This window comes from Exophiala xenobiotica (assembly GCF_000835505.1).
Source record: "Exophiala xenobiotica strain CBS 118157 unplaced genomic scaffold supercont1.2, whole genome shotgun sequence".
Taxonomy (NCBI): Eukaryota; Fungi; Ascomycota; class Eurotiomycetes; order Chaetothyriales; family Herpotrichiellaceae; genus Exophiala; species Exophiala xenobiotica.
In genome coordinates, this window is record NW_013562493.1 from 4,368,986 (window position 1) to 4,389,065 (window position 20,080).

At 51.2% G+C, this 20,080-nt stretch overlaps 7 protein-coding genes across 8 annotated transcripts; 2 read left to right on the top strand and 5 right to left on the bottom strand.

Annotated features, from left to right (window-relative positions):
- Positions 1–92: 92 nt before the first annotated feature.
- PV05_03842 (uncharacterized protein) lies at positions 93–896 on the bottom strand (the record flags this gene model as incomplete). Its single annotated transcript, XM_013464519.1, has 3 exons — positions 93–257; positions 338–532; positions 597–896. The coding sequence occupies 3 exons, from the start codon at positions 894–896 to the stop codon at positions 93–95; spliced, it is 660 nt and encodes a 219-aa protein (XP_013319973.1).
- Positions 897–3,162: 2,266 nt separating this feature from the next.
- PV05_03843 (uncharacterized protein) lies at positions 3,163–4,359 on the top strand (the record flags this gene model as incomplete). The annotated part of the gene is made up of 2 exons (XM_013464520.1): positions 3,163–3,715; positions 3,767–4,359. 2 exons carry the CDS (start codon positions 3,163–3,165, stop codon positions 4,357–4,359), a joined length of 1,146 nt encoding a protein of 381 aa, XP_013319974.1.
- Positions 4,360–4,638: 279 nt separating this feature from the next.
- Positions 4,639–7,149, top strand: PV05_03844 (uncharacterized protein; the record flags this gene model as incomplete). The annotated part of the gene is made up of 1 exon (XM_013464521.1): positions 4,639–7,149. One exon carries the CDS (start codon positions 4,639–4,641, stop codon positions 7,147–7,149), a length of 2,511 nt encoding a protein of 836 aa, XP_013319975.1.
- A 30-nt stretch (positions 7,150–7,179) lies between these two features.
- Positions 7,180–10,522, bottom strand: PV05_03845. 2 transcript variants are annotated; one of them, XM_013464523.1, is made up of 3 exons: positions 10,295–10,522; positions 9,692–10,234; positions 7,180–9,615 (listed from the first exon to the last, which is right to left on the bottom strand). In XM_013464523.1, exons 1-3 carry the CDS (start codon positions 10,325–10,327, stop codon positions 7,279–7,281), a joined length of 2,913 nt encoding a protein of 970 aa, XP_013319977.1. In that variant the 5' UTR covers positions 10,328–10,522; the 3' UTR covers positions 7,180–7,278. The 2 variants fall into 2 exon arrangements, with proteins under 2 accessions (XP_013319977.1, XP_013319976.1); XM_013464522.1 differs by having other exon boundaries at positions 7,180–10,234.
- A 494-nt stretch (positions 10,523–11,016) lies between these two features.
- PV05_03846 (uncharacterized protein) lies at positions 11,017–13,832 on the bottom strand (the record flags this gene model as incomplete). The annotated part of the gene is made up of 2 exons (XM_013464524.1): positions 11,017–11,162; positions 11,213–13,832. The coding sequence occupies 2 exons, from the start codon at positions 13,830–13,832 to the stop codon at positions 11,017–11,019; spliced, it is 2,766 nt and encodes a 921-aa protein (XP_013319978.1).
- Positions 13,833–14,245: 413 nt separating this feature from the next.
- PV05_03847 (uncharacterized protein) lies at positions 14,246–15,616 on the bottom strand (the record flags this gene model as incomplete). The annotated part of the gene is made up of 6 exons (XM_013464525.1): positions 14,246–14,770; positions 14,820–14,911; positions 14,965–15,075; positions 15,125–15,270; positions 15,330–15,459; positions 15,553–15,616. 6 exons carry the CDS (start codon positions 15,614–15,616, stop codon positions 14,246–14,248), a joined length of 1,068 nt encoding a protein of 355 aa, XP_013319979.1.
- A 284-nt stretch (positions 15,617–15,900) lies between these two features.
- Positions 15,901–19,995, bottom strand: PV05_03848 (uncharacterized protein). Its single transcript, XM_013464526.1, has one exon. It carries the CDS (start codon positions 19,795–19,797, stop codon positions 16,111–16,113), a length of 3,687 nt encoding a protein of 1,228 aa, XP_013319980.1. The 5' UTR covers positions 19,798–19,995; the 3' UTR covers positions 15,901–16,110.
- Positions 19,996–20,080: the final 85 nt, after the last annotated feature.

Sequence of the window (20,080 nt, forward strand, 5' to 3'; positions counted from 1 at the left end):
TCGAGATTTTCAGAAGTCGGCGTAGTACAGGCAAGCATGTATCAGGAAAAGCTTGTGAACATTCAGTAATGCAGCCCTCTTTGCAGCTTGTCTCACGCCCGAAATCCCGCCCTCAACAAGCAGGGAATCAGCAGAGTGGCGCAGGTGAGTATGACTGACGTGGCTGTGTAAATTCCAGCTTGCACAAAAATACGATGTTGATCAGGGGCATCAACGGTGCCCAGGGTGGCATTGACGAAGCCTGTACTGAAAATGGTCTGTCGTCTCCATGTCCTTGTCAGCCTATCTCGACCCTCGAAGATACCAGCGGATGAAGGGGATCTTTGGAGCTACCTACCGCCACGAAGGTTGCTGGCACGTAGATGACAGCAAGCATGGCGAGAAATTTCATCATGGACGAATCCTGTTTCATGGCTCTGCTAATTCCCAGTGCCAGTTTGCTGTCATGCTGCGAGGACTCTGCGAGTTTGCCCATATGCACATTGTTCGAAATCAGTGCTTGAGTGTATGCTGCATTAAGGAGGCAGGTGATCTGTCATGGGTCGTTTAGAGGTACACAATGCCAGTAGAGGTTTTGAGGTGACCAGTGTACTTACCATGTCTGCAGCCTGTTGGGAACGTTCCAGCATGTCTGTCGCCCAAGCACGCTTCAGAGAGGCTTGGGACTCACATGCATCCAGCTCCCGGCTCAGATATCTTAGATGCTGTCTCTCGCAATGCATGCGCGAGGTCAAAGCCAACTGGTCGATAAGCGCTCGGAGTCCCCTCAGAATCTTTGTTTGGGAGATGAGGACCAGAGCTACATCGCGGATCAGCTCCTGCACATACCGCAGATCTTGAACTTTCGAAAAGGTGAGGTGAAAGTGCGGTTTTCCGCCGGGAATGTCAATGGACATATCGAGTCGTGCTTCTCGGCTCTGCAGACAGACCTGTCAAATTCTCTACACGCCCAGCCTTAGAATGCGCGTGCCGACCTACCTCTGCGCGTACCTGTGCATCTAAGTCTTGGAGGTATGCCTGCCAAGACTGCAATGTAGAGCGCAGAATATAGTTGTGCATCACGAACTGCCTACAAAGAGGCATCTTTGAATATTCAAGCGGTGGTCTTCTCATTGCTGAGGTTGGCTGAAGGATGATCCATGTAGACGATCCTATTCCATGATCGTGTGTTTGGAAGACCCCCACTTTGCGGATGGACCAAGGCCAGCCACCTCTTCCGGTCTTTACGGCGTGATTGACGTGATAGGAAAGCTCTAAGGAGTCGTCAATTCATATCGTGTTGTTAGCTAACGCGGACTCACGCGAAATTTGCCTTTGAGAACGGTGGCCTTGGTCTACCACGCGAGACCAGCTCTGGTACCCACCTATGAACGGCTCTTTGTCGTGTCCAGCAGCGGGTTGGCCAAAGGTATGAAGTATGTCTAAAAAGGATGGGCAAAGATTCAGAGCCGTTGCCATCTTCCGGAAACCGCTCTCAGAGATTTCGAACGGCGACCAGCTGTGGGTCTGATGTAGATATCTATCGGAGCAGAAACCGAGCGATGATCAGTACAAGTTTCAGGTAAGGAGCCACTTAAACGACTATAACAGGGTCGACACACATGAAGTGATCCCCTGGGGCGTCTAGATGTTTCTATCAAATCATTAGCGCCAACAAGGGACATAGAATATTGGGTTCTTCACCCGAAAGGTGGCTTCAAGTCGTGCCTCGGTGGTGATATGGTCTGTCATTCGCCTCATTTCGCCATCTCCATCACTCACGCTCAGGCTTTCGAGGTGCACAGAGAAAAGGCTCCGGTCGAACAGTCTCTGCCCTTCTTTGCTTAAAAGTCGGTGACATAATTCCAGGTTGAAGTCAGAAAAACGGTCATGAAGGTTGAGAGGATAGCTTTCCCAACCTTCGTAAATGCTGTTCTGCGCTGATGTCGTGTAACTCATACCGCCGCCGAGATGTGAGGGCGCCTGGAAAAATTCTGATTTGTGAGCTCTCGGATGCCCATGGACATATACGTTAGCGAAACAGATTGTACACAGACAGAAGTTTGTCTTGTGATTGCCAGAAGGGTTGGGCTTATTTAAGCGACTGCTGCCTAGGCTGGCACAAGCTGTGGCTGAGCCTGGTGAGACTAGTGAGGCTTGCTCAGCCTTGTCACGATTACTACTTCTAGGGACGACTGCAGTAAAATGAGCAAGGCTGTTGAGATCCCTTAATCCTATAGATCTTGCTATTTTTCACCTGTCCTAATAGATAGTATCACGACGCTCGAGCTGTTCAAGCGCATTATGATTGAGAACCTAGTACGAGCAGATCATAGCACCAGGCAGTAGCCAACAAGCATCATGTCACGGTGACAGATAGGAGGTGCAGCAGGAGCGGTCAACTGGCAGCATCTGCTTCCATTGCGTCTAGGGTCGCTTTGTCGTAGTAAACCGATTTAATCTCGGCCTAGAATAGGTTAGGATGCTTTTCCAGGAGAGAAAACGAAGAGAAAAAAAAAACAGAATTCTCGCCGTGGGCGTGATCGTTATTTACATCTGTCATCAAACGTGGAACTTCGACAATATAGGATCCTTGCTTGATCTGAAGTCTCAATGGTCAGCACAGTGTGAAGGTCCCAAGTTCCTCAGAAACCGGACCGTGATTCCACAAGATTTCCCCTTAAAGTCATCAGAAGTCTTCCAGAATCTGAACAGTTTCGCTTTATCGACATAGCGCTGAGGCAGGATTTGTTGAACGGACATATTGTCTTTGGTCAGACTTATGAGTGCTTTAGCTCAACCACGACCGTGAAGGGAATGCATTGATATCAATACTGCAATCAGGCTGGCAAGAAGGAAGCACAGGCACAGGCACAGGTGGGACGAGATATTGCTTTTGATGTCAAGGCGTAGTAAAGATGGCTGAGCATGTGAGATTTGCGGCTGAGAGGAGGCAAGGAGGGGAGCAAAGTGGTTTTCTGGGCAGTCTTGTGAACCCTGCATCTGATGATGTTGGTTGAGCATTGCAACCAATCCGCGAACTACACGTGGACAGAACCTGCAATAGATTGATTACGCAAGCAGATCTGGGCTTGTCTTGCTACAAGTAACCGAGACGACTCTGCTTGTAGCCTTCGTTTTAGAACCACTTTGTCTAACTATGTAAGGGCTGTCAGAAAAGAGATGCCAACCAGAAGAATCACGCGTGTCGCCAGAAGGACTGGCAAGGCTGATGTGGAGTCTTCCCAGAAACCGATTGGCTTCGCCAGCCTTGTGGACTTCATGACCGTGCTGCAGCGAACCAACACCACTCTCCTACCAGTTCTCCCTCATAAAGGGACAGAGATCCTAGGTCGCGGTCTATCAGGTGTTGTCAAACAGTCTACCGCCGACCTATCCACCAATTTAGCGTTCAAAGAAGGGATCCCGTCCAGGAACTTGCAGGACACAGAAATTGATCAAGACTGGTCTGCACTGATTACTGAGGTTACTATACTTCAACATGGACCCATCAAAGCCAATCCCCATATCATTGATCTCCTAGGGATAGCATTCGCTGCTCCGCCTGGGCCACCCTCAGAACGCGGAGTTTGGCCCCTGGTTGTAACTTCCAAAGTCAATCATGGAGACCTCACCACTGTCCTGCGGCGTGATCACAGTGAATTCCTCACTGACGAGGCTAGAATGAGTCTGTTCGCTGGAGTCGCGGAAGCGATCTTTGTGCTTCATTCTTGCGGTAAGCGCGTGATTCGAGCCAACGTGCAAGTGTCAGACTGAAGAAGTACAGGCATCGCCCATGGGGATCTGAAGACAGACAATGTTCTCATATATTCATCAGAAACAAACAAAATTGAACCGATTCTGATAGATTTCGGTTCGAGCACAACAGCAACTCAAACTCGCCTGCCTACGAGAAGCGACCCTTGGACTCCACCAGAGATTGAGAACACCAGGGTGAATCTCAGTCATGCGGAACTGGTACAGGCTGACCTCTACACATTTGGGCTTCTAAGTCTCCATCTCCTACTCCCACTTGAAGGTCTGCTGAGCGCCAATTTGTGCCTGGTGCAAACCAGGGAGCAGAGTGCTGACGAGTGGGCTCAATTCCTCGGAGAAATGAGCGAGAAGAAGTCTGATAACGCTGGCGATGAATTTGTTACGCAGATTTTTGACTTGATTGCTGGAGCTGATCTAACGCCAGAAAGGCAGTCGATCCTAGAACAGATCGTGAAAACAACCATCCAGCCTGTGCGTGGAAAACGAATCCTACCATGGGAGTACCTCCTCCCGTACATAGAGACTTACTTGTCGGAAAGGCAGGTCGTGCAATTTAATTTATGCTTATACGCCCCAGGACGGTCTGTGCTAATCCTTCTCTAGCTATCAACAAAATACCCCCTCGACAATACAGGAACCCCCAACCACATCCGACTCTTTGGCGACCGAGCACTCCCAACATAGAATCCTCGATGTGAGATCCCATAAGTCATTGACTTCCAATTGCTAAATTTCAGCCAGCTTGCAGCCGCGCTTGGTGACCTTGATGATATGGACTATCTTCTTCCCTCCAGTATTTGCCAAGATCTGATGCACAAAGCAGGTCATTCATCGTGTGGATTGTGCCGACACGAATACGCCTTCCAAGTCTCTATCTGTGCCATGATTGGATTTGGCCATCCAAGTGAGCCTCTTGATTCTGATAGGTGGCTGTCGAAGAGCAAGAAGACCGAAGAGGACCGAAGACGTGCTATTCAAGAGCTTGGGAGAAAGTACAAATATCCTGGCCATGTTTCCAACGATGTTCTTGATGCTCTTGGTATTGGCGTCCTTGTCAGCAGTGACAGGACTCAAGAATACCAAACGTCAGGACGACTCATGGATGCAGAGGAGACAATCCAAGCACAGATCCGAGCAAGAGCATCAAACTTTGGGGATTCCCACTTGAGTCAAGCGAAGTGTGAGTCCGAACTATCAAAGATCCTGCAGGCACAACTTCGTTTCGAAGAAGCCGAAAAGCACGAGATACGTGCATCTGGAATCTTGCGCAATCATTTTGGAGATCGCCATCCTTCTGCCTTGATGGGAAATGTTACCTTGGCATATCTCTATGCCAAACAAGGCTTGCTTCGAAAGGCACACCGGCTTTCTCGTGAGACGCAGCCCATTCTGGAGGAAGTTCTCGGGCTCGAGCACCCAGAAGCGATATCGGCACTGCAAGTTCACGGGATCATTCAATACGAACTTGGACTCGCCAAGGAAGCCGAGCAATCGATGAGGAAGGTGATAGATGTGCGGACCAAGATACTGACTGGGGCGCATCCATTCACCGTCCGCGCTGAGTTGTCTCTCGTATCTGTCCTCCGAGCCCAAGGCAGACTGACAGAGTCGAAGGAGCTGACGGCGAGTATCAGTGAAAGGCTTGTCAATCAGCTTGCGGGCGACTATCTTTCCAAAGCCGAGCTTTACATCGTCTGGGGGGCATTGGAATCTGAGACAGGCTCTCTTGACCAAGCTTTATTGAGGGTTACAGAAGGATTGGCGGCTATGGATATGTTGAGACTTCCGGCCACTGATCCGCTGCGGTTGGACGGCCTTGAAATATTGACCTCGATTTACGGCAAGCTAAATGAGCGGCAGAAACAGGAAGAAATTCTTCGCCAGATCTTAGACGTCAAGAAAAGCCAAGACCGGAGAAATCGTGAAATTGCAACAACTATGTGTCTGCTCGCAGGCTGCTTGCTTGCTCAAAATCGGTGGGAGGATGCCTCTGCCCTTGCGGACAAAGTCTTGACCGCATCGGACAGGTCTGTTGCCGAAGATCCACAAAACTATGTGACGGCAGTTGACATTATGGCCAATGCTGCGAGCTACCGTGGACAAAACGAAGAGGCTGAGAGACAGAGGCAAGACCTTCTCCGGGCTTGCAAGTCAGACCTGGGCGAGGGCAACCGCTTTACGCTAGATGCCACTTGCGATCTGGGCGCCTTCTACACCGATCAAGGCCAGCACCAGAAAGCACAGCATCTGTACGAGCAGGCAATAGCCCAAATTGAGACGGAAACCCAACCTGGCAACACTTTGATCAAACTACAGAGACTTTTGGCCGTGGCGCTTACAGAGCAAGGCAGGTTTCAAGAGGCCGAGTCAGTGTGCCTTACCGGCATTGACCAGGCGCTTCAGGCTGTCGGAGATCGCCACATCACCACACTTGCTCTTTACAATGCGCTAGGAAGAATATACATCCTGACAGGCAAGTATGAGGAGGCTGATGAACTCTACGCCACGAAGCTTCAGGAGCAGAGCGTTGGCACCGAGGCTGACATTTACGTGCTGGAGCACATGGCAGTCCTCCGAAGATGTCAACAGCGGATACCAGAGGCGATGGATCTCAAGCGAAGGAGCGAGGTTCTGATGAAGTCAATTCTAGGCGAAAACCGACCCGAATACATTAATATGCAGGGAAACGTGCTTAGCGACCACATGGCTGATCCCGAACTTTTTACACCCGACGTGGAGAGAGACGTAATGGCGAACATCCACAGCAAGAAAGTCCTTTTCGGTGCGCGCCATCCATCCACCATCAGCACCATGTGCGACCTCGCTTATGCGTACCTGATGAAAGATCGCATCGTCGAAGCCGACGCAATCTTCAAGGAGCTCTCTGACTCCATTCGCCAGGTTAAGTCTCCGGACAAGTACGCGAAGATCTTAGGGAAACGCGCCGATGTTTGCTTCCGGCTCGAGCGGCTCGACGAGGCTGAGAGATTTGAGCGCGAAGCGCTTGCAGTACGTCGCAGCATCTTTGACGAGGATAACGTGGCCGTCCTGACAAATAAGAGCAACCTGGCTTCGACACTGAGTGCGCAGGGTCGGCACCCAGAGGCAGAAGAGTTATTGCGCGAAGTAGTGGCAGGACGAGAACGGACACCGCAGGGCAACTCGCAATCCGTCTTTTCGTTGCTCAAGGCGAGGACCGCCTTGGGCGCGGTGCTCTATTATCAGGGCAAATACGAGGACTCAGCACCCTACTACGCTTCGTCAGTTGAGGTAGCCCGAAAGGTCGGTCTACCAGCTCAAGTAGTGAACGGCTGGCAAACTGAACTTGATGAGGTCTTGGAGAACATGGTCCAGGTTGATGGCGAGGTAGCTACAGAGGGGGTGGGCACGTGAGAGACGCCAAAGTAAAGAAATACAGTATCACGGGCTTATTGATTGCATATTCATGTGGAGGATTCGGCTCCTTTCGTTTGGTAGGGAAGCTATCTCTGTAACGAAGCCTGAATGTGGTATGGTGTGAAATCACGCATAGCAACGCGACAACGGCTCCACGACTCTGCTCCAGAATAGGTCCTGTCCGTGTCCGTCTAACGCATCTCCAAGCGTCTTTAGGTTATCCGCCATTAGCCGTTCTGCATCCAGACAGAACAAAACCGCATCGCGGTAGACAGAACCCACGTTCTCGCTGAGCTGTGGCACATACGATTGCAACAGCTTGCAACGGAAATCCTCGTCGGATTCGACCTCTTTGTGGTCCTCTCGTAGCTCTGATACCGGCAGCCACAGGCCCAGCTCCAACAGCACTAGCCCGAGTCCAAAGTAGTCAAATGACTTGCGAAAAGGCTCGCCGCGAATGTAGGCTGGGTGGCGGTAGCGTATAAGCTCATCGCGCGGACCAACGGTGTAGCTGGATGCTTCGGGTCGGCTGTCGTGGAAGCCAGCGAGGACGGCAGAGGCGACGTGTTCGTGCACTCGGGACGGGGATGGTGCAAATACGAGCAGGTTGTGCGATGAGATGCTCTTGTGCAGCCAGCCTGCAATATGAAGAGCGTGTAGGCAGGAGGCGAGACCGGCTGCAAGGGTGAAGATGGAGCCCAAGTCAGGACGGAGCGGGAATTCTAGTATCGACTTGTTGGGGTCCGTCATCCTGATGACATTGTTTAGCGAGAACATCTTAGCATCCGCTATCGTCGTGAAGGCTTTGAGCGGGTAGAGGAAGCCGAAACGAAAGTTGTGCCGCTCATGGAAAAAGCCGCAGCAGGACACAACACGTGTGTCCACAGCACCTTCTCGGGGCGTCACGTAGGGGTCAAGCAGATTCGTCAGCGCTTCCATGGTGGCCAACAATTGCTCGCCGTGCTTCTCCCGCCATCGAGTGTCGTACTCAAGCCATTCAATCATGACTCTCGTGGCGGTTGTGGCGTCGTCGTGCAAGTAGCCCAACGCCTTGCTTTCGTCCCTGATCAGGTGACGCTCTTGGGATCCCCCAAAGTCTGTAGGCCATCCACTGTCAATCTCAATACAGCCCGATTCGACGTAGCGGGTGCGCTTGCCGAGCGAAATCGAGTCTGTTAGGAGTCGAGACATGTATCTCATGGCGACACTGGCACCTACAACTCGATAGCGACTGACTGTCGTGACAGAGTAAATTGCTTCGAGCAGGCCGGGATTCTTCTCCTCGCAAACCATTCGAGTCCAGTTTTCCAGCATTTGCCGGTGCTTTTCGCCGGACAGGCAGGCGGAGAGAGAATCGAAGGCGGCCCATATTCTGCTCATGATGGCTTCCTCACTCTTCGTTAGGCTGTCGTCGTTAGTGTGGGTGAGGTTATTGCAGGACAACACATTCAACATCTCTGTGAGGCCGGAAAATAGCGCCATGCGACGTTCAAGCCGCTCGTCCTCGTGCTGGCTTCGGAATGCAAGCTCCCACGACCTGAATCTCTTGTGCTCCAAGCACAAGCGAGCTGTAAATCCATCGAGATTGTTCCGATGGAATCTCGGTTCCATCAGTGACAAATACGCCTTGTCAATTGCTCGTACTTGCGAATCGATCGCCGTCAAAGCGAGGGATTTACTAACGACCGCAATAGGTATTCGACGGTACGGGTTCGGCTCGAGCATCTGATATATCAGTCCGAGGAGTTTCGGCAGTTCTTTATCGCATGATACATGTAAAAGGTCGTCCAGCCAAGTCAAGACCGCAGGTCTGACCTTACCATCCAGGTGGAAGGCAGAATCAGTAATTCGGAATTCAGTGCCATAGGTTGCTTCCCGCAGTTCACGAAATCTTGCGACGCTCCTGCTTTCGATGAAGGTCGCCACTTCCGCAAGAATACACCCAAGGCTCCATATATCTAGAGCGCGGCCAACCCTACCGTTAGTCATGTCAACCATATCGAAAGCCTCTGGGCCCAGGTAGTCGTCGTGACCGCCTCTCAGCCTCGTTTTCGAGTCTCGATCATCACGCTTCAGCCGCGAAAGTCCAAAGTCAGCAATGAGAAAAGCATCCCCTTGCACAAGGATGTTCGGAGGTCTCAAATCATGATGGTATCCAATCCTGTTGAACTCAACACGCCCGTCCGAGACAGAGAAGTGGTGAATCTGGGCTAGAGCATCGGCGATGCCGCACATTCCAAGGTAGATACTGTGAGCAGGCAATTCACGGTCCTCCTGAAAAAGCTGAGCAAGATTCATCGGCACGTAAGTGAACAGAAAGTTTTCCACACCGTACTGCGCGTAGGAGCCCAGGAAAGGGACCAAGTTGGGATGCTGCAAAGCCGCCAACGCTTCGAGGACAAAACGCTCGTCGGTGTCGCCGTGCTGCTTCTCTTGGATCTCCTTGCGAGCAATAATGGTTTCCTGCGTCCATATCAGTCCACATCTTCCAACCTCCCCTTTGCTCCGAACTCGGTGGGAGAGAGGTGAGCACACAAACCTCACCGTGGGCAACAAGATTCTGGCAGGTCGGCTCCAGCTTAACCTTGAACACCTTCCCAAAGCCACCCTCAACAGCCTCCACGTCATCCAACAACGGCAGCACCTCACGGGGCCCAATTTCCCTATGGATCTCCCCCTTGTTCAAACAAACAGGCCGCACCTCCCACTGCCGAGCGACAAATTCCCGCGCCACTACGTCAGGCAAGAAATACAACCCTTCAACTGTATATGGTAGCCGCGAATCCGTTTCTCGGCGATACAGAAACTCCGCAATATACTTTTCATGCCCGATCAATAACAGGACTGCGTAGATGAGCAAGGAAGAGTCGCGAATCAGCGACGAGAAACGGCGGACGTCAAGCGTCCCGCCTGACAGCGACGGGATCGACGTGGTAATGTGCGTGCGGATTCGGTCAAGGGTAAGGAACGCCCTCACATGGTGGGGTGGGTAGAAGGATTTGCGTTCGCGGGCGCCATGCGACTCGACTTGCAGTCTCAACAGGCCTTCGCGGAGATCAGCCATGTTGATGCCGCGACGGTGCTGATGAACAGGTTAGATTTGCCACCGGTCTACCATGAGAGTCTGCTGAACAAATCGTACCGGCGACTGATCCTCAGTGGGAATCCGGTACATCCATGTAGCTCCGATCTCTTCATTCGCCTGTTGTTGCCTTCTCGACGTTAATCACATAAGATCGCTGACCGTTTCAGCCTGAAAGCCTGGCTTGTGTGTACTATCCCTTGGTCAAATGTCATCACGACGCCCTAGCCGGCTGAAGGGAGAGGAGAGGATACAATACAAAAGAGAAACTGAACTGGCACGGGACCGGCAAAAGAAATATATACCCAAATATCCATCGTTGCTGACTGATCGAAATAAAGGCGGTCAGCCGAATTGGGCAGGTAAATTTGCCTCATAAGGTAGCATATTGGCAGTAATTTTTTGTAAGTCTGGAAGTTGATATGTCGGCACGGCTTGGTCTCAAAAATCATACTAGGATTGGTGCGAGGCTTAATGCAGGCCTGGTAGCGACATCACTAGGTTCGTGTCGACTCAATCAAGTGGAGTGGGAACAAGAGATTTATGCACGAGTCAAACTGTGCTATGGCATTACTTGCCTGAGACGAGGACCTTTGGAGCAAGCATAGACGAAGATTCACTCGGTCACTAGGAAGAACTACATACTCTCGAATAGTGTGCAGCGCTGGCTCAGGGTTCCATCGATTCAATAGTCCATATATGTTGCCCCCCCATTGAGATCAACCTAGAAATTGTTCCACAGTGCTGATGACCGAAACAGTAACACTACAGCCAAACTGGAACTACAAGCCAACGGCTAACATCAACCCATAACCCACAGTGATGACGACCACAAACGAAAATATTGACGCGGGTATGCCCCGTGTGAGGAAATGCTTGACCCGCAAATACCGGACACCTGTCTCGGGGACTTCCATCATGATTGCAGCTGGACACAAATTGTTAGCACGCGTACCCTCAACAGACTAGAGAACGTACTCATGTTTGGAAACCCACTCGTGGGCAGGCCCATTGCAGCAGAACACATCAACGCCGAGCCCATAACCAGCAGATTCGGATGCGGCTCGTTCATACCGGCGCCAACTTGCTGGACAAGAGGGAGAATGATCAGCGCAGCAACGGTGTGCGAGATGAATGTCGCAACAACGAGAATCAGCGCCGCAAAGACAACTAGCACACCATAGATGGACAGACCAGACACGCCGTCCGTAATGCCGCGCGCGATAGTATGCAACAGGCCCGACGATGAGACGGCGCGCCCCAGGCTCAGTCCACCAGCGGCAAGGATGATGATCGTCCACAGGAAATTGTTGAAATCTTCTTTGGTAAGGATCCCGGTGCCGAAGAACAAGACCATCGGTATGATGGCGATGACACCCATATCCCCGAACACACCCTCCAGTTGGTGTGAAGTGCACCACAGCACGATGGTGACCAGCGTGACGAAGATGATGAAGTACTGAATCCCATTGAGCTTGTCCTTCATTGGACGAATAGGCACGATCGTAGTTCCCCTGCCGGGTTTGAACGAAACAAGCAACAGCAACCATATCAGGACGATGCTGATGATGCACACTGGCAGAGCGACGAAGAACCACACGCCCCAGCTGGGACTGGGCTTCATATTCTGCAGCGCAACAATGTTCTGGGGCGAAGCAATCGGAGAAGCCATGCCGCCGATATTCGAGGCCAGTGCGATACCCAAGATCAGCGCTTTCGACATGTTGCTGTCTGCCGGTAGATTGCGCAAGATGGGCTGGATGATGCTGAAGCACAGAACCGGCGCAGCAACGTTTGAGATCCACATGCTCAAGAACATGCCGACAAACATGTTCGTAACAAGCACAGTTCTTGCTTTGGTGCCGGCTTTGCTGAGCACAAAAGTGGCCATCATTTTCGCAATATGGTACTTCGACAGTGCGGCGGCGATTGTGAATCCACCGAGCAACAGCATGATTACAGGCGTCCACATGGCTGCAAAGACGGCCTTCGTGGCTGCTTTTGAATCGAGTCGGTGGTAAGGTTTGTCTTCTGAGCGCATGATTCGGAGGACGACAACCAGGAACGGAACCAGGAGAGAGGTGACGAACAAGGGAATGACCTCTGTTGCCCAAAGGAGGGAAACGAAGACCAGCATTGCCAGACAATTCTGTTGCTCTGTTTTCTTCATTATCGGCACCAAGAGCAGGACCAAGAAGATTCCCAGAATCGCGATGAGAGCGAAGAATGACGAGCTGAACAGCCATTTCGGACATCTATACCTGCCAACTGGGGTATCGATCTCCTTGGTAAAGGATTCGTCGCGGTCTCCTTGTAATCGTGCTTTCGACGGGTCTTGTACACCACCGAGCAACGTCTGTCTGATTCCGAAATTCGCTGCTTGCGCTTTGCGTTCAATTCCGATCATTTCTCTCCAAACAGTATTCCTCTCCCAAACAACGTGCTCACGAAGGTGGAGTCGAAGTTCTCGTCTGGCTAGATCCTGGTCACCTTTGGTAATGATATCGGCGTAGCATTTTTCGACTTTGCCAATGTTCTCCTCTAGATGGGCCATTGTACTCTCTAGAAAAGGGTACGAGGGGTTGACGACCTTTTCCAGGTAGTCTTTTCTGATGTCCCGATTGCAGACTTTGTCGTACTTTTTTGCGGCCTTCTTAAATCCCGTCTGATTGAGTTGGATGAACGATTTCAGCTCGCACAGCGACACGTAGATATTGATTATCCTCTTCTTGAGCGTGATTGCAGAATCGTACAGTGCCGACATGACTCCCGGCTCCGACCCTTCCAGTTCCATGGCCAAACTGGGTCTTCTTCTGAGGTATGTCGGTGATTCAGGCCTGCGCAGATCTTCCCGCGACTCTCCCAGATCTGAACGATCAGACCCGGTGTTCCAAGCACTCTTACTCCTCGGCTTTATTGAGGGTTTCTTCTTCAGCATGGCGGCGTGGTCTTCAGCGTCACTATCGCTATCATCGTCCAACTCAGGCTCTTCCATGCTCACGCTCATGGTTGACGCCCTCCTCTTGCGCCGGAAAGGCACGGTGAATATACTTTGCGACCTGGTCATTTTGCGCCGATTCTCAACGTCAACCACTTCATCCATGTCTAGATCATTTGTTTCAAACTTGTAATTTTCCGCATCCTTCAACAGGTGTTCGAGTTCGCCAAAGATTTCCAGCTCTTTTAATCGGTAGAATGAACATACTTTGTCGAGTTCCGAGTCGAGCATGCGCTTGAACGTGGTATCCGGGTCCTGGTGGCCGCCTAACAGAGCCGTATTTTCTTCATCTTGAGCCTCGCCTGGAGGTTTGTTGATTTGCTTCTCGAGACTGTAGATGGCTTTCTTCAGATTGCTGTAGGAGATGTAGTTGCTGCTCCAGTCCGGGACGGCGTTGAATTGGATACTGTGCGAGAACTTCATCTCTTCTCTTTCGGCAAGCTGCTCGAGCTTGCGGAGTCTTTTATTTGACCGATTTGCTGCTCTTTCTTTGAGGGTGTGTTGTGTGCTGTCGAAAGATACGAGTTCGATGGACGGACCGGCCGATGGAGGATTAGGAGAGTCGAGAAAGGGACGAGTGTGAGGCTGAATCCCGTGCATCCGACATGAGGGAACGAACGGTCTTTAGGACGGACGTGGAGAGCGAGATGAGGTAAGTGGATGGGTGCGAAGAGTGTGTGTGAACTGTGAAGTGTCGATCTTAGCGGGGCCTGTCAATCGGGCATGGTCAGCCGAACATGGTCGTGTCGACAGGAGCTGAGGCACGAAAAGAATTACGAGGTATGGTTCAAGATTGGGTCGGACTTCTGGGCGTGCAGCGGATCGCCAAAGCCATTCGTTACCATACTGTGCCTGGCATTGAACTACCAATCCAAAATCTCGCTTGTCGACCAGAGACTTGATTTCATGGAAAAAGCAAGCAATCATCTGTTTGTATCCCACGCCTAGCGATACCTAGTCGGTTGGCGGCAAGAAGCCCGACTGGCGACCATTGTCATGAGATCCCTATCCAACTACTTCAGCCTCGCCAAAATCCATTCCTTGCAAAAGTCTTCACTTGCCAGCGGCCCAGTCAAACCGAATGCTCGATCCATCACCAGCGCATCGTGGCCCTCATCAGTCGCCTCAAGGTACTCAAGGCCCGGATTGTTGACCTTGACGTGTTTCTTGAATTCGCGAATATCATCCACCAGAACCTCATTGGAGCCGGCAACAATCGCAATGTCTTTATCGCTGACTTTCATTCCCTTCCACCAATCTGGCGGCGCATCCAGAGGTGTGTTATAATTATCGGGCTGTGCGCTACCCATGAAATTGTCTGACCATGTCTTCAAAGCTTCCAAGCCCAGGCCATCCTTGTAGTAATTCTTTGTGAATGCCGGTGCGCTCTGGTCAAAGGTAACCCAGGGAGATACGAATAGGGTACCGCGAAGATTTCCTGAGAGGGACACCTCAGGCACGTCAGGTTTGGGATGCGAGAGGTGGCCGAGAAGGGCTGCCGTCAGATTACCTCCAGCGGAGTCACCACCAACGATGATCTATAGCGTCGTTAGCACGTTGAAGAGCATTTGGGACAGGGAATCTTACTTGAGAAGGCCTGACGCCCATATCAAGCACGTGTCTCAATGCAGCGACAGCCTGCTTGAGTTGCAGAGGATACATGCCGTGGGGAGCCAGTTCTGCGGCAAGAGTTAGCTTATACACTCCTATCCACCATGTGCATCATTCCAACCATATTCAAGCATCATGACCCGCAGCTCTTCGCCATTATCCTTGGCCTGTTGGATCACCTTCCAAAAGAACTCGAAATGCCCAGGCGTTGCAGCCAAATTATATCCTCCGCCTGTCATCAAATCAGCCCATACCCGCCACGAAGCAAATAAAGGACATACCATGAAACCATATCACAGTCTTCTTTGCGGTCGCAGGCCCAAGCGTTAAGCCATGTCCATCTTCGTCGAGTGCGACAATGTCAGGCTCGATACTGCATTTCTTGCAGAAATCCCGGTACGCGTCGCCAGTAGTTCCGCCAGCGGCTCTTCCATCATGTCAGTCCTGCATATCCGGCCTACGTAGTAATTCATGGGAAGACCATACTGAGCTTGCTTCACAGTGATGTAGTTGAACATCGTCCGCGTCATGCTGTAGATGACATGCTTCTTATAATCCTTAGGGCAGTCGTTGCCTCGTGCCCATCCTGTTGAAGCAGCCCATGTAAGGGTTGCCACTATCGACGGCAGATGGTATCAGTAGATAGCAAAACATGGTCGAACCAAACAATATGGGAAAGCCATCTTGAGTGAGGAAGGTAGATACATACATCCTCTTGAAGCTGCATAGAGCAGCTGCAGATAGTCTGTCGCGCCCAACTGAGGTCTCTTCATCGTGCCAGGATTTGCTGTCTCGGCGAAGATAAGAGGAATCGCGGGGGAGTGGATGGACTTTTGTAGTATGGGGAAGAGGTAGACACGATTCGATCAAAGGCATCGTTCGGGTAAGCCCCGTTAGACGAGGTGGGCGGCTCATCAGGCGCACCAGGCCCAGACCGATCAAAATTGCCAGAGCACGTTCCTAGTGAGGAGAAGGCTCACTAAGTTAGGCGCATCACCGCGGCATTGGAGGAATTGCAACTTTGAACACTTTCCCAAGATGGATGGGTCAGATCTGAGGACTAAATTGGTAAGTGGAACAGAGACACTGTCGACGCAACAACGAGCAGTTTGGTCGGCAGCCATAGCATTGTGAGGTGGCCTGCCTCAACGCAATTCTGCGCTTCGCACAACCGTGGCAGTCGCTAATGGAGAAATCTATGTACGAGGCAATTCAAGCACGCCCCAATGCCGACTTTCATAAATCGTATGTTCAGTGTGCACAAGCTTTATGAGAGGTCGAAACCTGCTCCTGCATTAACGGCATAGAGAAGTTTCTCTTTCATCGTCCTGATATCCCCATATCGTGGTAACTTGAGAAGGTTGACACAAGTGCTCGTGCTGGGAAGCCGTTCTTGATCATCACTCGAGTCACGAATGCTGAACTTGGGGTTGAGATGGCTGAAACCTAGCAAAGGCGCACGAGGGGTGCTGGTGACAAACTTGAGCACTTTCCTCCTATCGTCATCACTCATTTCCTGAAGTGCTTTCCAAAACAACCGGACCGTAGGGTGTTCGAGTCCATCATCACCAATACTGTAGACACCACCATATTGGGTATTGCGCCTCAGATCAGCAATGTCAAGCTCAGTGTTGTCACCTCCCACGAGTTTCTGCAGCTCTTTCTGATTGAACATGGCAAGCCACATTGGCTGAATAATCTGACCGAGACCTTGGAGAAAAGCATCAGTCACAGCTTTTGGCTGTTGTTGCAGCTTGTATCTCACGATACGGTCAATGTAGAGAGGCCGATTTGTATTGGTGACTGGAGTGTTGGCGCCATTTGGAATCAGTTCGGTGGTGATTGTATGGGGCGTCTCCTTGCCATATTCGTCCATGATGTTCAGGGTGTCTGTAACGGTGAAATCAAGAGCAAAATCCGCCTCAACATCACCGGGGTAGTTCTTTAACTTCAACAGGCCTTGATACAGTTCTTCATCATAGTCACGAACATCATTGATGGTTGCATGATATGCCGACTCATTCGAGCCTACTGTCGTACCACCAGTCAGAGCCCATTTGAGAAGGAAAAATCCTGCAAAAGTGACGTCGATGAGGATGCCTTCATACAGACATTTCCCCACGATTCGACCCAGGAATTGGAAGCGACGAAGAAACTCCGTCAGAGGCTTGTCAAAGCCGTCTGTGCCAGGCTTCCTGCCAACTCGTTTCAAGTACTCCGCTGTCTCCTGATAGATCAGGGGATTTGGGTACAAAGAATGCTGAGGATTCTCCTTGAACATGCTGAGGCTCGCGTTAGGATCAAAAGCCTCGCTAGTCACACACATAAGAAATTCTTTGGTGACGCCACCACCATCGATACCGGCCTCAGGAGCGCCAAACTTGTCGATGAATGTGATCTGGATCGGTTCTTTCAGTCCTTCACCAAGCTGGAAAAAGGCATCATATGCATCTTCAAATACATTCTCGCGGTGAATTTCGGCATGGTGTCGACTTATGATATCGAGCCCCCTAGGTCGACCGTCTGCACTGCGTCCTTGTGTCATGGTTGCGACGGACATTCTCCATTGATCCGGATCGATAGCACCATCTCGTCTCCTCACTTGATCTTGGTGGATGAACTCACGGAAGATCTGTACACGTGTTTCGAAGGGAATAAAGAAAGGCAGATTGCGCAGTATCTCAAGCCGTGGCGCAAGTGATTCGAGTTGTCTTTTCTTTCTAGCATGTTGTCGCTGACGTTCCAGGCGATCGGCCTGCCGTGATGCTCTGGATCGTGGCATATGCGATGGACGAATACCGAACATGGAGCTCAGTAAAGCGTCCGACGCCCCTGAACCTGCCGACATGTCCATTTCAGTAGCCTTGTCGATGTCGTCTTGCTGTTCTTCAGTCTCATCCTCATCCCCCAGTTGATGTCTCTTCTCTTCCTCTGCAACTACTGCTGGGATGAAGCCAGACATGTTGATCTGATCGCTCATCAGCCAATGGCCTGGAGGAACAAAAGAACGTCTAGAATCCCTTTCGTGTAGCATGCGTAGAAGTCCAGTGACCAAGCCTTTGAGATAGCCTTGGGAGACACCATTACCCGTTAATGTCTGCTGTTTCTTCTCGGCCGATCTCGTAGCTGGCGGAGCGGCGCCACCAAATAGAGCCGACAGGTTAGCCTCTTCCTCAACCTCGTTGCTTTCAACCAAGTCCGCCGCATTCCAGTAAAGAGTGAATGCTAGGTTCTTAAGAAATGTGGTCATAAGTGCGACGTCCTCCAGAGGAAGTGCACCTCTTCTTGAAATGATGCTGCTGGGAGTATTGGACGTGCCGAATGTGCGGGACTTGTCTAATGCAAAGAAATCGTCATCATCCATGAATTTGAGGACAAAAGTGTAGAGCTCCAGCAAAAGCAGAATTATCCGCCATTCGTCTCGCCAAAGAGAGATCTCTGCCTTCGAGACAGGAGCCTGTCCAATTTGATTCGTTTCTGGAGCGGCTTCGCGCAACAGCGACAAGACGCTTCTGTAGTTGTTTGTAGCTTTCTTCAAGACGGCTGTTGTTCGTGCCGTTTGCCAAAAGTACTGAATAGTCGACATATCGGTATCTTGCAAAGACCGTACAGAGCCCTGATACAGGGACATCCGAATGTTCTGTGCTCGGGACGGGAATGCTCGTAACAGCGCCACAGCATAGTTCGCTAATCGTTTAGCGGAGTCGAACTCAGATCCCTCTTGCGACTGCTTGTTAGCGCCCATCTCCTTGAGGACGTCGCGGACATTCTCTTGTCGAGGTAGTCTCAATATCATTTCTCTCACAAATGGTGGAAATGGTTTGGCGGTACTGCGGCCATCTTCAAACATAGGTTGATCGGCAGGATCCAGGCTCTGCGCAACCTCATTCGCACCTTGCCCTAAAAGTGCTGATACCGCTTCGATGTAGGTGGTTTGACTGGCATCGCCCGTTCGCAGAGAGTCGTGGATGTATATGAGATGAGCTAATTGCCACAGCAAGTGGGTGGTGTTTGCTTCTCTGGTGCCTGCGGTGAGATCTTCCACCTCAGTAGACATTGCTGATGCCAGTTCGTCGAAATCCAAGGCCATGGCAAGGTGGTCCAGAAGACTCCTGTCACCAGCAAATGCATCCTGACCTAACACTCTCGTGGCGAATGCAAGGTACACTGACCGCTTGTGAGAACTGGACGACGTAAGTAGGGCCACGATAGCCGTAGCGCACTGTCGCGATACAGCTCCTCTTTGCGAGATTAGAACAGTTTCTATTGCATCAAAGAAAATCTCCGCATTGCTCGTCATCTCATCGGGCAGAAGTCCACAAAGTAGTCCGATCATGTCCAGTAACCGAGATGCTTGCGATGTCCTGGTCTGTTCCGACTCATGCCTTAGCACACTCTTCAAATGGCGAGCAACGACGATACCCATTCTTAACAGGGTCGACCTCCAAGTGTTGTCAAGGTCACCTTGTGCTGATGGAGGAATGGTATGTCGTAAAGCCTCGCCAAAGTAGATCAACCGCAGTGTGTCTGTCTCATCTCTTACTCTGTCCCTCCTAAACTCTTGAAATCGAAGAAGCAGTCTTGTCTGGTATAGGAGTTGTGCCGAATCTCGATAACGAGTAATGTCGTCCACCGCATCGATCAATCTGCGGTAATCTAGTCTCTGTGACGATCCGCACCGTTGTGCCTCATTTTCATCCCACATATGTCTCCAGTATGCTTTCTGTTTCCGCCGAGCCGAATGACCTCTCCAGACATTCTGTATCCTTCTTGTGGCGGTCAGCCTGTCTCTTTCTTGTTGTCTCTTCAATCGATCGGCCTGAGCCTGGGCGACGGTGGCTGAGGCACTGGTTTGACCTGGTTTTGCCAATGCGGCCCATGGATTTGAGGCGTTCCGACCAGATAGGTTGACTTGCCTAGCCTTACGGGCACTGCCTGTGAAAGACTGATGCATGGTTTTGTGCGTGGCGGCCGAGGCCGTGAGATGCGGGTTGGGTGTTGACTCGCTATCCTAGTCAGTAGGTGTTATCCTAGTGTTGGCACTCGAAGGGAACGCTGGACGCATTGCCTCTGGTACGGCGAAGCAAGATCAGATGAGAAAGACGTTTGTACAGTAGGAAGAAGACGAATGTTGCCGTCGTTGTAGTGAGTGGATTGGCAAGCGGCGAAGTGAACTGAATGGAATAGAATGACGCCGCATCCAACCCACGAGGCTGGCCACGCTGACCTAATCCGCA